At 53.2% G+C, this 13,758-nt stretch overlaps 1 protein-coding gene across 1 annotated transcript in view; it reads left to right on the forward strand.

Moving 5' to 3' along the window:
* tonsl (tonsoku-like, DNA repair protein) overlaps window positions 1-13,237 on the forward strand; it is a 15,221-nt gene extending 1,984 nt beyond the window's left edge. Inside the window, exons 4-27 of the mRNA XM_060052527.1 lie at window positions 1-41; window positions 771-900; window positions 997-1,168; window positions 1,402-1,516; window positions 1,649-1,800; window positions 1,885-2,037; window positions 2,908-3,033; window positions 3,368-3,626; window positions 3,714-3,769; window positions 3,844-3,933; window positions 4,861-4,933; window positions 5,104-5,267; window positions 5,416-5,545; window positions 5,645-5,876; window positions 6,064-6,782; window positions 6,985-7,217; window positions 7,704-7,792; window positions 8,326-8,482; window positions 10,121-10,199; window positions 10,539-10,846; window positions 10,961-11,132; window positions 11,576-11,751; window positions 12,167-12,374; window positions 12,834-13,237. The exon at window positions 1-41 is cut by the window's left edge and continues 143 nt beyond it. Coding sequence (XP_059908510.1) covers window positions 1-41; window positions 771-900; window positions 997-1,168; window positions 1,402-1,516; window positions 1,649-1,800; window positions 1,885-2,037; window positions 2,908-3,033; window positions 3,368-3,626; window positions 3,714-3,769; window positions 3,844-3,933; window positions 4,861-4,933; window positions 5,104-5,267; window positions 5,416-5,545; window positions 5,645-5,876; window positions 6,064-6,782; window positions 6,985-7,217; window positions 7,704-7,792; window positions 8,326-8,482; window positions 10,121-10,199; window positions 10,539-10,846; window positions 10,961-11,132; window positions 11,576-11,751; window positions 12,167-12,374; window positions 12,834-13,012 — 4,213 coding nt within the window. The 3' untranslated portion in view covers window positions 13,013-13,237. The remainder of the gene's footprint in view (window positions 42-770; window positions 901-996; window positions 1,169-1,401; window positions 1,517-1,648; window positions 1,801-1,884; window positions 2,038-2,907; window positions 3,034-3,367; window positions 3,627-3,713; window positions 3,770-3,843; window positions 3,934-4,860; window positions 4,934-5,103; window positions 5,268-5,415; window positions 5,546-5,644; window positions 5,877-6,063; window positions 6,783-6,984; window positions 7,218-7,703; window positions 7,793-8,325; window positions 8,483-10,120; window positions 10,200-10,538; window positions 10,847-10,960; window positions 11,133-11,575; window positions 11,752-12,166; window positions 12,375-12,833) is intronic.
* Window positions 13,238-13,758: the final 521 nt, after the last annotated feature.

Below are 13,758 nucleotides of genomic sequence, written 5' to 3' on the forward strand. Positions count from 1 at the left end.
CTTCAGGAAGAGCCTGGCCGTGGTGGAGGAACGGCTGGAAGGTGCGTGTCCGTGTTAACATTAGGTGACATGTTAACATTAGGTTCCATGTTAACTAGTGCTGTTAATGTCATAGTTAACTCACGATTAATCACGCCTTTTTTTCTATTCTAAATATCCCTTGATTTCGTGCTGCCAGCCTTTTAGTGAGATCAGAGAGTGTTGCGAAGGTAGTAATAAAACCGTAATAAAATATATTTGGTAAGATGGATATAAGAAGAGGGACCCGCAGTGAATTCAACCCGGTCCACTTGACATCGGGTGCATGACAGTGGTAGGCCAACCGTAAAACTTCAATAGCCCAGGATTTTATTTGTTTCAATCACTGAACTTTTGAACAAAACTCTTGCTCAGCAAAGACGGGAAATACTATAACATTTATTATTTAAACCAGTATGAATATTCCTACCGTACGTAGGCCTATACACATTACCAGGCTATCGAATAACACACACACACACACACACACACACACATACACACATACACACATACATGCATACATACATACATTAACGCTGTTAATAACGCGTTAAACTGACAGCACTAATGTTAACATAAGGGTACTGGATCCCAGCATCTGCCGAGTCTCCAGGCGGCTGAGACCCCGGGCTGCTAAATATCCAGGCTGAGGCTCCAGGCTGCTGAGGCTCCAGGCTGCTGAGTACCCAGGCTGACCGCTGTGCTCTGATCTCTGGTCTCTGACCTCCGCCCTCTCCCCGTCCCCCCAGGCTCGGTGCCGGCCCGGGAGCTGAGTGAGATGAGGGCGCGGCTCTTCCTCAACCTGGGCCTGGTGTGTGACCACCAGGGGGAGCCCAAGCGCTGTATGGAGTTTATCCGCCGCAGCGTCTACATCGCAGAGTAAGACATGCTGCTGTATTCATGTGGGCAATATTGAAAATGTAGATTTCTATGAAGTCCCTCCCTCATGGTGGAGTGTTACTTCCTGTCCGACAGGAAGCACCAGCTCCTGGAGGACGTGTACCGGGCCAACCTCAACCTGGGCCACATCTGCTTCCGGAGGAGCCAGCACTCGGGGGCGGTGCGCTGCCTGGAGCAGGCCCGGGAGTGCGCCCGCAAGATGAAGGACAAGTTCAGCGAGAGCGAATGCTGCCACTGGATTGGCAAGGTCAGGACTCAGGGGTCCAAACACCATCAAAGTCTTTAGTCACTTGGAGCTCATACTGACTGCTGGGGAGCAACATTTAAAATGGCTCAAATTGAATTCTTCTTATAATTTAATGGTCATTCAAATGGATTGGTATTGGTATTGGTTTCAGGTGCAGCTGTCAGTCATATTGATTGGTATTGGTTTCAGGTGCAGCTGTCACTCGTATTGATTGGCATTGGTCATGGTTTCAGGTGCAGCTGTCTCTCGGGGACTTCGCGGCGGCCAGGCGCTCTCTGAAGAAGGCTCTCCTGTTGGGTTCCCAGCAGCCTCAAGACAGACAGGACGTGAAGAAGAACTTTAGATCTGGTAAATGCAAACAAGATATCATTTCATCATGTTGATCCTTCAAATATCCGAAAGGTTTTGATACCATTGTCCTCAATCCTGGTTGAATTGGGCACTGCGCTGTTAGTCAGTAAATCTACTTCCTGTCCGCAGCCGACCGAGGCTGTCAGCTGGAGGAGGAGGCTGGGGACGACCTGAGGCAGGCGAAGAGTTCCCATGATGCAGTGGGGCTGGCTGAGCAGCTGGGCGACCTGTACTGTAAGGTGGGCTCCTTCCCCAAGGCCCTGGAGGCCTACCGGACCCAGGTCAGAGAAACGAGAACCTCACGCTTCAAAACCGTCCCTTCTGAATTCCTTGTGTCTAAACGTAACCATGTCGTCGTGTGTTAGCTGGCGCTGGCGGAGGCACTGGGCAGACCCCCCAGGGAGCTGGCCGTCATCCACGTGTCGCTCGCGGCAACGCACACGGACCTGAGGCAGCCCGGCCCGGCGCTGGAGCACTACCGGCAGGAGCTGGCCCTGAGACGGGGCTCCCCGGCCGAGGTAGGGGGGGCGCCCTGAATGCCATGTGGGGGACGCAGATCCCGCCTGCTGCCTGCGGCTCATTGTTCAGCTCAGTGGTTTCCCTGCTCAGTGTGTGAGCTGGTACCTGCTCTCTGTAACCCTGTGTCTCTGTAACCCTGTGTCTCTAACCCTGTGTCTCTGTAACCCTGTGTCTCTGTAACCCTGTGTCTCTAACCCTGTGTCTCTGTAACCCTGTGTCTCTGTAACCCTGTGTCTCTGTAACCCTGTGTCTCTGTAACCCTGTGTTTCTGTAACCCTGTGTATCTAACCCTGTGTCTCTGTAACCCTGTGTCTCTGTAACCCTGTGTCTCTGTAACCCTGTGTCTCTGTAACCCTGTGTATCTAACCCTGTGTCTCTGTAACCCTGTGTATCTAACCCTGTGTCTCTGTAACCCTGTGTCTCTGTAACCCTGTGTCTCTAACCCTGTGTCTCTGTAACCCTGTGTCTCTGTAACCTGCTCTCTGTAACCCTGTGTCTCTGTAACCCTGCGTCTCTGTAACCCTGCGTCTCTGTAACCCTGTGTCTCTGTAACCCTGTGTCTCTGTAACCCTGTGTCTCTGTAACCCTGTGTCTCTGTAACCCTGTGTCTCTGTAACCCTGCGTCTCTGTAACCCTGTGTCTCTAACCCTGTGTCTCTGTAACCCTGTGTCTCTAACCCTGTGTCTCTGTAACCCTGTGTCTCTGTAACCCTGTGTCTCTGTAACCCTGTGTCTCTAACCCTGTGTCTCTGTAACCCTGTGTCTCTGTAACCCTGTGTCTCTGTAACCCTGTGTCTCTGTAACCCTGTGTCTCTAACCCTGTGTCTCTGTAACCCTGTGTCTCTGTAACCCTGTGTCTCTGTCCCTCAGGAGTGCAGCACGTGGCTGAACATGGCGTTGTCCCAGAAGGATAGCGGCTGCAGCCCGGAGGAGGTGGACACCAGTTTCGAGGCGGCGCTGGAGTGTGCCCAGAGGGCGGGGCGCCCTGCGCTGCAGGTCAGAGGTCTCAGGGGTTAAGGGTCAGCTGTGTTCCACCTCTCTGATGTACCAAATAAGCCCTGAATGGTGGGGCACAACCACATCCATTAAAGCATTACAGGAGTCAACACCAGCCTCACCAGTGTATAAGTGGATGAAACAGTAGTAAAACCATCTGCAACATGTTCAATAAGGGTTTTATTGTGTAGGACTATGAAGAAGGTTTGATATAAATAGGATGGATCCCTTAATTCCCTTGAATTTTGCCTATGAAAAGTATTGCAAAAGAAAGATTGTTGTCGTGTTTCTAAATCCCGTCCAAACTGACCCGCGCCTCCCCTGCTGCTGACAGAAGCGCGTGCTGAGGCGGTGGCTAGGGGCCCAGCGACGGGGGGCCCAGCGCGGCGGGGTCGTGGCCGGGCTTGGGGCCACGGAGGCCGGGCTGGAGGCAGCGGAGGACAGTCTGGGGGCCACGGAGGCCAGGCTGAGGGAGCTGTGTGCCGCGGAGGGCTGGAACCCCGACTGCAGTGATGGGGAGGAAGAGGAGGAGGAGGAAGAGGAGGAGAACAGCGAGCCCTTGGTCGACAGCGACATCGCCCTCTCGGACTCGGGTGGGTCACATGACTGAAAGCTTGTGACGGAGGAGTCGTGCGGGCGTGATCTCTAACGTCGGTTTATTGATCTCCTTGTTTGGTTAGATGATGACCTGGACGGTTACGACAAGATGGTTAGCGGCAGGAGGAAGAGCGTACGGGTAAGCAGGATCTGGATCTCAGGATGCATCAATACCTCATGTCCCAGTTCTGACCCTGCCCCCCCTCCCCCCAGTGGAACAAGAGGAACGAGAAGGGGGAGACCTCGCTCCACCGGGCCTGCATCGACGGGAACCAGAGGCAGGTCCAGGCACTGCTGGAGCAGGTGAGACCCTGCAGAACCCCACTAGTAAACACACTGTACCCCACTAGGACACACTGTACCCCACTAGTACACACTGTACCCCACTAGTACTGTAGTAGTGATCGACCGATATTATCGGCCGATATTTGCGTTTTTTACGTGTATCGGTATCGACATGTCGACAATCATGTCGATATGTTTTCCAGTATCGGCCCGATTTATTTTTATTTTTTGGTGTGATTTACAGACAGTTCAATAAATGTTGAGACATTGTAACATTTGTTATCATCATTGTGTCATTTTTATGATGTAAATTGAGGGAGGCTTAGTCTGGAAATCCAGACGCACATCTAGAAAGCTGTAGGTTTTTTTTTTTTTTTTTATATATAAATGTTCGGTGTATTATGTTCGGCCATTTTACTCCTTCGGCCGAAACCGAACATTATGTTTTGGGCCATTTTCGGCCGAACATGTTCGGTGGCCGAATATTCGGTGCATCCCTAATTGGAATACACTACGACCAATCAGAAGAATACAAGGGCTGACGTATCCAGACCAGTGGAGCTAACCAATAGATACAACTCTTGCCGTATCCGGTCGGTAAAACAGCAACGCTTTTGGCCCTCCTATCGATGTGATTGATTAATGTTCTGGGCCAGGGGAGGCCCAGAATATACACAGGTATATTGCTCATTCCCAGAGTGACTAGCTGAGCAAATTCAAATTGTGCTCTCGTGAGAACCCTGGATTTCCAGGGTATTATCAGCTCCAGATATCGGCTCAAGAAAATCGGTATCGGCGTATCGGTTATCGGCTAAGGCAGATGAAAAATAATCGGTGTCGGCCCCAAAAAAATCCGGCCGGTCGTGTTGGCTCACTTCCTGCTGATCCATCCACACCACCGGTGTCTGAGTGTGCTGACGTGTGTGTGTGTTGACGCGTCACCAGGGCCACCCCGTCAATCCCAGGGACTACTGCGGCTGGACTCCGCTGCATGAGGCCTGCAACCACGGTCACCACGGTAACCCATGATACACACAGCAGACAACTTCCTTTTCCGTATCTTCCATCGCTTTACAGTCCAACTCATGAATCATGGCTCCTCCACCTCTCTGTGCCTCCTGAAGAGGTGGTGTCTCTACAGTCTAACTCATGAACCATGGCTCCTCCACCCCTCTGTGTCTCCTGAAGAGGTGGTGTCTCTGCTGCTGGAGCGCGGCGCCAGTGTGAACGACCCCGGGGGGCCGCTCTGCGACGGGGTCACGCCCCTCCACGACTCCCTGGCCTGCGGACACTTTGGGGTGGCCAGGCTGCTGGTGGAGCACGGCGCCTCCGTCGCCCTGCGCGACGCCAAGGTGGGGGCTATGGACGGACAGACAGACGGACAGACGTATCTATTCCACCCGAGCTGCACAGGCGTCTGCTCAGGTTGCTCTCTGCTGTCTGTTGACCAAACGGTGGGTGCCCCCCCCCCCCCTCCTCTCCCTCCGTCCCCCCCCCCAGGGCCAGACCCCCATGGACACCCTGAGACACTGGCAGAGGACCTACAGCCGCGAGCTGGACCGCGACGCGCGGCAGGACTGCGCCGCCACAGAGGAGCTGCTGAGGAAGGCTCTAGCAGGGGGGGGAGGAGGTGAGGAGGGCCCCAGGACGGGGCCTCCACCCTATTGCTCTTCAATCTCTCCTGCAGCAAGTCGTGCTTTCCCTCACTCTCGGTCTGTTTCTCCTCCAGGGCCCGCGGCTCCCGCCAGGAGCTCCGCCCTGCTGCAGGACAGCCAGCTGTACGACGCCGAGTGCTCCGAGCCCCTCCTCGGGCCCGCGCCGGACCCCGGCCCCAGAGCCCGGGGGACAGAGGCCCCCGGCCCCGCCCGGCCCCCCCGACAGTCCGGGGGACCCAGAGCCCGGGGGATGGAGTCGGCCCTGCTGTACGGGGTAGGGACCCCCGGAGGGCAGTGTTTTATTGTGTAGGCTTCGCCTTCTGGGTGGTGGCTCTGTTCCTATTGGTCGAGATGAACATGCACCAAACCACTCGTATGTTACGGGAGCGCACAGAAGGAGTTCAGTGTCTATTATAGAGTCTATCAAAGAGATCAGTGTCTATTATAGAGTCTATCAAAGAGATCAGTGTCTATTATAGAGTCTATCAAAGAGATCAGTGTCTATTATAGAGTCTATCAAAGAGATCAGTGTCTATTATAGAGTCTATCAAAGTGTCTTTCTTCATTCCTTTAGACTTCATGCTGTAAGGATGTGTTGTACAAACCGCGTGTCCGTCTCACGTCCTCAGAGCAGCGACTCTGACCACGACTCGGACAGCCCCCCCCCGAGCCCCATGCGACCCGTTCGGCCCAGGCTACGCGTCCAGGCTGGCCCAGCTGGCGGGAGTGGGGTACAGGAGGCCCTCGCTCCGCACGCCCCCGGGCCCTCGCTGGCCCCTGAGCCCACTCCTGCGGGGCCCCACGTCTTCGCGAGGGAAGAGTACCACAGCGTGATCCGTGGCCTCGGCAGCGCCAGGGCCCTCCACAAGGGCGGGGCCCTCCACCAGGGGACCCAGTCCCCGCTCACCAGCACGCCCGCCCTCTCCTCCAATAGCAGGCCGGCACTGGTTCCAGAGGAGGAGGACCTGGCCGACGATTGGCTGGACGATGACCTGGGCGAGGTGGTTCAGGCCAGGAAGAAGAGGCGGGTGGGGGAGGAGCAGAGTGGACCGAGCGGGGAGGGCGGGGCCTGGAGCGGGGAGGGGGGGGCCTGGAGCGGGGAGGGCGGGGCCTGGAGCGGGGAGGGCGGGGCCTGGAGCGGGGAGGGCGGGGCCTGGACTACTTTAACGGCCAGAAGTCAACACAGGCAGGAGAACGGAGGTGTGTCCCAGAGTAAGTAGTTAGTCCCAGTTAGAGTAGTTAAAAGAGAGTAGTTATTCCCATAGCTTAGCTTAACCACATCTTCAACAACAGCATTTCTGATCTTTTTTTTTTTTTTTTCTGAATGATATTTACCAGGTCTTTGATGTGACGTTGTTCAAAAGACTCAGCAGAATGTCTGCTAGCCTTCATCGCTCCCCTTCTTTCCCCCCAGGGTCCGCCGCTGCCCCCCCAGCTGCCAGCAGGGGCCCCTCTCTGAGCAGGAGCGGAGGGGCCCGGCCCCGGCCCCGGCCCCGGCAGGCCAAGATGACTCAGATGAGCGGCCTGGTCCGTCTGGGGCGGCGGTCCGTCAGCAGGCCAGGCAGCCCCTCCTTCAGCGAGGAGGAGGAGCTGCGCCTGGACACGCCCCCTCCTTCCCGAGCCCCGCAACACACCCACATCCCACAGGTCGCTCTCCTCGCTGCACTTCTTTACTCATTCCTGCTGTTCTCTTGATAGTCAGTCGCTCCAAAATACTTTCTCAACAGCACATTAATATGACAAAATGGAAGATATCCAGCCGTACTTGTTGGTGATGAAGATATAGTCAGCAGCTAAAGACTTGTTAAGCTGATGGTACTTTGTTAGAATAAAGCATTGCATAATGTGCCAGGTTTAGTCAACAGTGTTTATCAGAGTTCAGCTGATGTGTGCAGAATAAAAGAGCTATCGTGTTGAGTAAATGTGGTCTTTAAGAAACTTAACGTATTACTTCTGACTGGTCCAATTATTACTACACTACACTTTTCGTCACCATCATCACCTTTTTTTTCATGGGGCATCCAACTTCAGAGCGATGAATGAATTGTTGATGAATGAATTGAATGCATTGTTTACACCCACATTTCCTCAATGATGAGGTGAATGTATCATTTTTAAGCTTTTCTGTCTCAGATTCCAGCCCAAACTGCAGCCATGCCTCCCCCAATCCGGATGAGGGTCAGAGTTCAAGACGATGTGTTTCTCATTCCTGTCCCTCAAAGGTACATTTTATATTGAAATTCATATTATTTCAGATAGGTGTTAATGCCGGATTATGACATTAGTTAAGATCAGTTAAGGATTTGTCATAGAATGAGAAATTCAGGTTCACATTCTGACCTCATCTCATGTGAGGGTTAGAGAGTGGATATAGTAAGACTTTTAAGGAACTCCCATTTAATTCGCATACAGCCAAACATATTCCAGGGAAGCTAACCAATGAGCACATCCAGTAGTTCATCCTGTAGTTATTTCAGTAGTTCATCAAGTAGTTCATCCTGTAGTTAGTTCAGAAGTTCATCCAGTAGTTATTTCAGTAGTTCATCGAGAAGTTATTTCAGTAGTTCATCAAGTAGTTCATCCTGTAGTTAGTTCAGTAGTTCAACCTGTCGTTATTTCAGTAATTCATCCAGTAGGTCATCCAGTAGTTAATCCACACCACTGATTGACGTAGAACCAGTGGCTGACGTAGAACCAGTGGCTGACGTAGATCCAGACCACCAGTGGCTTATGCAGAACCCTCATGCTTTGGCAGTGAGGCGGAGGTGTGCACGGTGGCGTGGCTCTGTGAACAGGCTGCCCGGCGATACTACCAGAAGTGTGGCCTGCTGCCCCGCCTGTCCCTGCAGAAGGAGGGGGCGCTGCTGTCCCCCCTGGACCTCCTGCTGGCCGTCCTCCACACCAACGAGGAGGTACTGTGTCTTCAAGGGGAGAGGAGGTACTGTGTCTTTAAGGGGAGAGGAGGTACTGTGTCTTTAAGGGGAGAGGAGGTACTGTGTCTTTAAGGGGAGAGGAGGTACTGTGTCTTTAAGGGGAGAGGAGGTACTGTGTCTTTAAGGGGAGAGGAGGTACTGTGTCTTTAAGGGGAGAGGAGGCACTGTGTCTTTAAGGGGAAAGGAGGTACTGTGTCTTTAAGGGGAGAGGAGGCACTGCGCCTTTAAAGGGAGAGGAGGTACTGCGTCTTTAAAGGGAGAGGAGGTACTGCGCCTTTAAAGGGAGAGGAGGTACTGCGTCTTTAAAGGGAGAGGAGGTACTGCGTCTTTAAAGGGAGAGGAGGTACTGCGTCTTTAAAGGGAGAGGAGGTACTGCGTCTTTAAAGGGAGAGGAGGTACTGCGCCTTTAAAGGGAGAGGAGGTACTGCGTCTTTAAAGGGAGAGGAGGTACTGCGTCTTTAAAGGGAGAGGAGGTACTGCGTCTTTAAAGGGAGAGGAGGCACTGCGCCTTTAAAGGGAGAGGAGGCACTGCGCCTTAAAAGGGAGAGGAGGCTCTGCGCCTTTAAAGGGAGAGGAGGCTCTGCGCCTTTAAAGGGAGAGGAGGCTCTGCGCCTTTAAAGGGAGAGGAGGTACTGCGTCTTTAAAGGGAGAGGAGGTACTGCGTCTTTAAAGGGAGAGGAGGTACTGCGCCTTTAAAGGGAGAGGAGGTACTGCGCCTTTAAAGGGAGAGGAGGTACTGCGCCTTTAAAGGGTGAGGAGGTACTGCGTCTTTAAAGGGAGAGGAGGTACTGCGTCTTTAAAGGGAGAGGAGGTACTGCGTCTTTAAAGGGAGAGGAGGTACTGCACCACAGTGGGTGTGCTTCAATCTCTGGCCGTTTCTCAATTCCTAGCACGCGTACTACGGACTCGATGACTTGCAAGTACGTACTTGGCAAGTCCGTACTTCAAGCACAGACTTGCGAGCACGCGAGTACGTACCTGCAATTGGAACAGCAGCAGCGATGACGTCACCACCTCTGCTCGTCCGTTAACTGTGCTACGGCCTCATTTAGGCATATACTACTAAACATTATAAACAAATGATATCAAACAAAATCCCAGCCTCTTTCATTTTCAAATAGTATGTAAATATTCTGAATGAAAAAGTGAAAACGTCCGAGAAAAACAAGTAGGATTTGACAGGTTGGAGAATTCAATGATAGCCTAATAAAAACGTTAAAAATAATAAATACTGATATTCGTGAAATAATATAATAGCTTACAATTAATAGCTTATAGATAATAGCTTACAGTTGTGCGTCTTCTCCATATTGTCCGCCATCGCACTGCTGCGAGTGCGAAATGCATCCTGGGATTTATAGCGGTTGCATGCATTTCACCGAGCATGCATCGGAGGTGGCTCGTGTGTACTTAGTACACACAAGCCACCTCCGATGCATGCTCGGTGAAACGGCGAGATCGAGCACGCATCAAGAACACTTCCGGGTTTTACGACAGTACTCGCTTGATGCGTACTTCGAATTGGAACAGTGCTCGGGCAACGACTAATGACGTTTCACGAGTCCACGAGCACGCACAAGTACGCAAATTGAGAAACGGCCTCTGTTTCCTCCTCAGGTCATGGCGGAGGTGAGTTCCTGGGATCGTCCTCCTCTTCCCGAGCGCTACAAGAAGGCCTGTCAGAGTCTGGCCGTCGGTGAGACTGACTCACTGACTCACTCACTCACTCACTCACTCACTCACTCACTCACTCACTCACTCACTCACTCACTCACTCACTCACTCAGACATTCAATCACACAGACAATCACTCACTCAGACATTCAATCACACAGACAATCACTCACTCACTCTAAGGCCAGTCATACAAACCATTTCTCATGTGCACGGTGGACTGGTGATCATTGCATCATGAGAGCCCAGAGTATTAATGATGTATTAATATGAATGCATTAATGTTGATGTAGGTCGAATGGTTCCAGCGTACTACAGCGTATTCATTATTATGAAATGTTGAATGTATTATTCTGATCAGAGCCCAGCGCGCGTGTGTCCCGGCTGTGCGAGGTGCAGGAGGGGGGCACCACCATGACCCTGGGGGGTCTGGGCCTGGCCCCCGCCGCCCTGGCCCCGCTCCTGAGGGCCCTCAAGCTGCAGGCGGACCTCACAGAGCTACGTCTGTCCGGCAACCGTTTCCACGACGACCTGCTGCCCGAGCTGGTCGCCACGGCGCTCACCATGCCCCGCCTCCGCGTGCTGGACCTCTCGTCCAATGGCGTGACGGGGGAGGGGCTGGGCAAGTTGGCCGACGCCCTGAAGGGGCAGGTGGACCGCACCTTCCCGGTAAGCGAGTTGTGCAATCAATGAACTCAGGCGACCACCGCTTTGACGCCGTGTACATTCACACGTTCACATTCACCCGTTAACCCGTTCCCCCGCTGTGGCTCTCCTCCTCAGAGTCTGGAGGAGCTGGACCTCGGTCTGAACCCGCTGGGGGACGCCGTCTCAGAGCCGCTGTCCTGCCTGCTGGCCCGCTGTCCCCTGCTGGCCCGGCTGTCCCTGCAGGCCTGCGGCCTCACGGCGCGCTGCCTCCAGCACCATCGCCTGATGCTCGCCAGCGCCCTCGCAGGTACCAGCTGGTCTCTCTGGCTCTGGTCTCTCTGGGCCTGGTCACTCTGGGTGTGCTCTCTCTGGGTCTAGTATTTCTGGGTTTGGTCTCTCTGGGTCTGTTCTCTCTGGGTCTGTTCTCTCTGGGTCTGTTCTCTCTGGGTCTGGTCCCTCTGGGTCTGGTCCCTCTGGGTCTGGTCTCTCTGGGTCTGGTCTCTCTGGGCCTGGTCTCTCTGAGGGCCTGGTCTCTCTAGGGGCCTGGTCTATCTAGGGGTCGGTCTCTCTGAGGGTCTGGTATCGGTCTTGTCTCTTCCTTGGTATGGTCTCTCTGAGTTTGGTCTCTGATTCTGGTCTCTTTGGGTCTGGTCTCTCTCAGTCTGGTCTCTATCTGGTGTCTCTCAGTCTGGTTTCCCTCAGTAGAACCGGAGGTCCTCTAAATAAAGGGTTTCATCGTTTATCTGACAGGCTCAGGACACTTGAGGTCGGTGAGTCTTTCCCACAATGCACTGGGCTCCACGGGCTGTGAGCTGGTGCTGAAGACCCTCCCCTTCCACCACCTGACACACCTGGACCTTTCCGCCGTCTGCAGTGAGCCGGGGGACCCCCTGCCACTGGAGCGCCTGGCCAGCGTCCTGACCCAGGTACACTACACACACAGACAGACAGACTCCTGGCCAGCGTCCTGACCCAGGTACACTACACACACAGACAGACAGACAGACAGACAGACAGACACCTGGCCAACGTCCTGACCCAGGTACACTACACACACAGACAGACAGACTCCTGGCCAGCGTCCTGACCCAGGTACACTACACACACAGACAGACAGACAGACGGACAGACACCTGGCCAACGTCCTGACCCAGGTACACTACACACACAGACAGACAGACAGACGGACAGACTCCTGGCCAACGTCCTGACCCAGGTACACACACACACAGGCAGACAGCACTACTCGGGGTCGTGATGGAACAACAGGAGCTCACCCTTATGTCCTGTGCCTCAGCAGAAGCAGTCTCTTTCAGTGTGTGTGTGTGTTCCTTCCAGCAGGAGGAGTGCTCCCTGACCCACCTTAGCCTGGGAGGGAACGGGCTGACCGACAGCGGGGTGGACACCTTAGCCAGGTGCCTGCTGGTCTGTCCCTGCCTGACCTCTCTCAACCTGTCGGGGAACCCCTCTGTGACCTCCACCGGCCTCCGCAGCCTCCTGGCCTCCCTGAGAGAGGCACAGCGACCTTTGACCTTTCTCGACCTCCAAGGTATGCAATGCATTACACCCTGGGGTTAGGTCGGGGCTCTCTAATGTATAGGGTTACTAAGTTGAGTGTGTGCGTGTGTCTGTGTGTAGGGTTAGTTTGTTCAATGTGTCGCGGGTTAGTTTGTTAAATATTAGTTTGTCAATTGAGGGCCGCATCAGCCTACTGGTGCATCAGCGCCACCTACTGGTGCATCAGCGCCACCTACTGGTGCATTACCGCCAGCTACTGGTGCATCAGCGCCACCTACTGGTGCATCAGCGCCACCTACTGGTGCATCACCGCCACCTACTGGTGCATCACCGCCACCTACTGGTGGGTGCACTGGTGTGACCGGTACTGCACCAGTAGGTGGCATTAATGCACCAGTAAATGGCAAGTCGAGCAGAAGGCGTCGGGCACTCTGCTGCTCATGCTGCGTTCGCTTCCCCTCCCTGACCGCTCCAGCGTTCCTCCCCACAGGGTGCGGGTTGTCGGGAGACAGCGCCGGCCTGGAGGGGCTGACGGAGCAGGTGAAGGACCTCCGCCTCTGCTCCCAGGGCCTCAACAAGCTGGACCGCGAGGCCCTGCGTCGGGGCCTGGGCCCTTCAGCACGCGTCTACGATCGGGGGGCCAGGCTCCGGATCTCCGCCCGGCCATAAAGGAGATAAAAATATACGAACTGAGAGTCGCTCTTCATTCACTGATGTTGGTTTCCTGACCGCATACGGCGACACTAGAAGAGGTGAACGTTTACGTTGTCGACACATTTTCTGTGATTTAATTGATGTCCCGTTTATGTTTTGTCTTTTTGTTAGGAGTCATGGTCTCTGTGACTTCTTGGGTGATTTCAGAAGGCGATTAAAGGGAGAATGGTGATGAGGTCATGATAATGTGTCTGATTGGTTTCCTTGGAAAGTGTTACTCAAATGTTAGGGAAACAAAGGCTAATCTCACACCATCAAACTGTATATGCTGTCGTGCTGACCTCTTGGAAGAGGAAGCTCTTCAGTATTTATATCATTAACTCTTTAGTACTTTAATTCACATCTTTATTTTTTGTCAGGACGTTTACCAGGTGTCTGTACTTTGTTAAATATTTATATAATTGTGTATTATCGGTGCAAACATCTGCGAAAACTAAGTTGACCACTGGAGGGAGCTAGAGTCAAATTATCTTTGATTTGTCTTACACAGGGCATGGAGGCTTAAGTAGTATAATGTGGAAGAAACATGGATGTCAATTTCTTAAAATACAATTTATATACCTATTACCAAACCTGCATGGTAATAATTTGACTACCAAGTATCGGTCTTAGTAGTCAAAGAGAAATACAATCGTCTTAGCTGCACGATTAGATCTTTTATAAAAAAAAAAAATAGAAATAGAAATAGCATGGGGGTACAT

Source organism: Gadus macrocephalus, chromosome 5, assembly GCF_031168955.1.
Source record: "Gadus macrocephalus chromosome 5, ASM3116895v1".
NCBI lineage: Eukaryota > Metazoa > Chordata > Actinopteri > Gadiformes > Gadidae > Gadus > Gadus macrocephalus.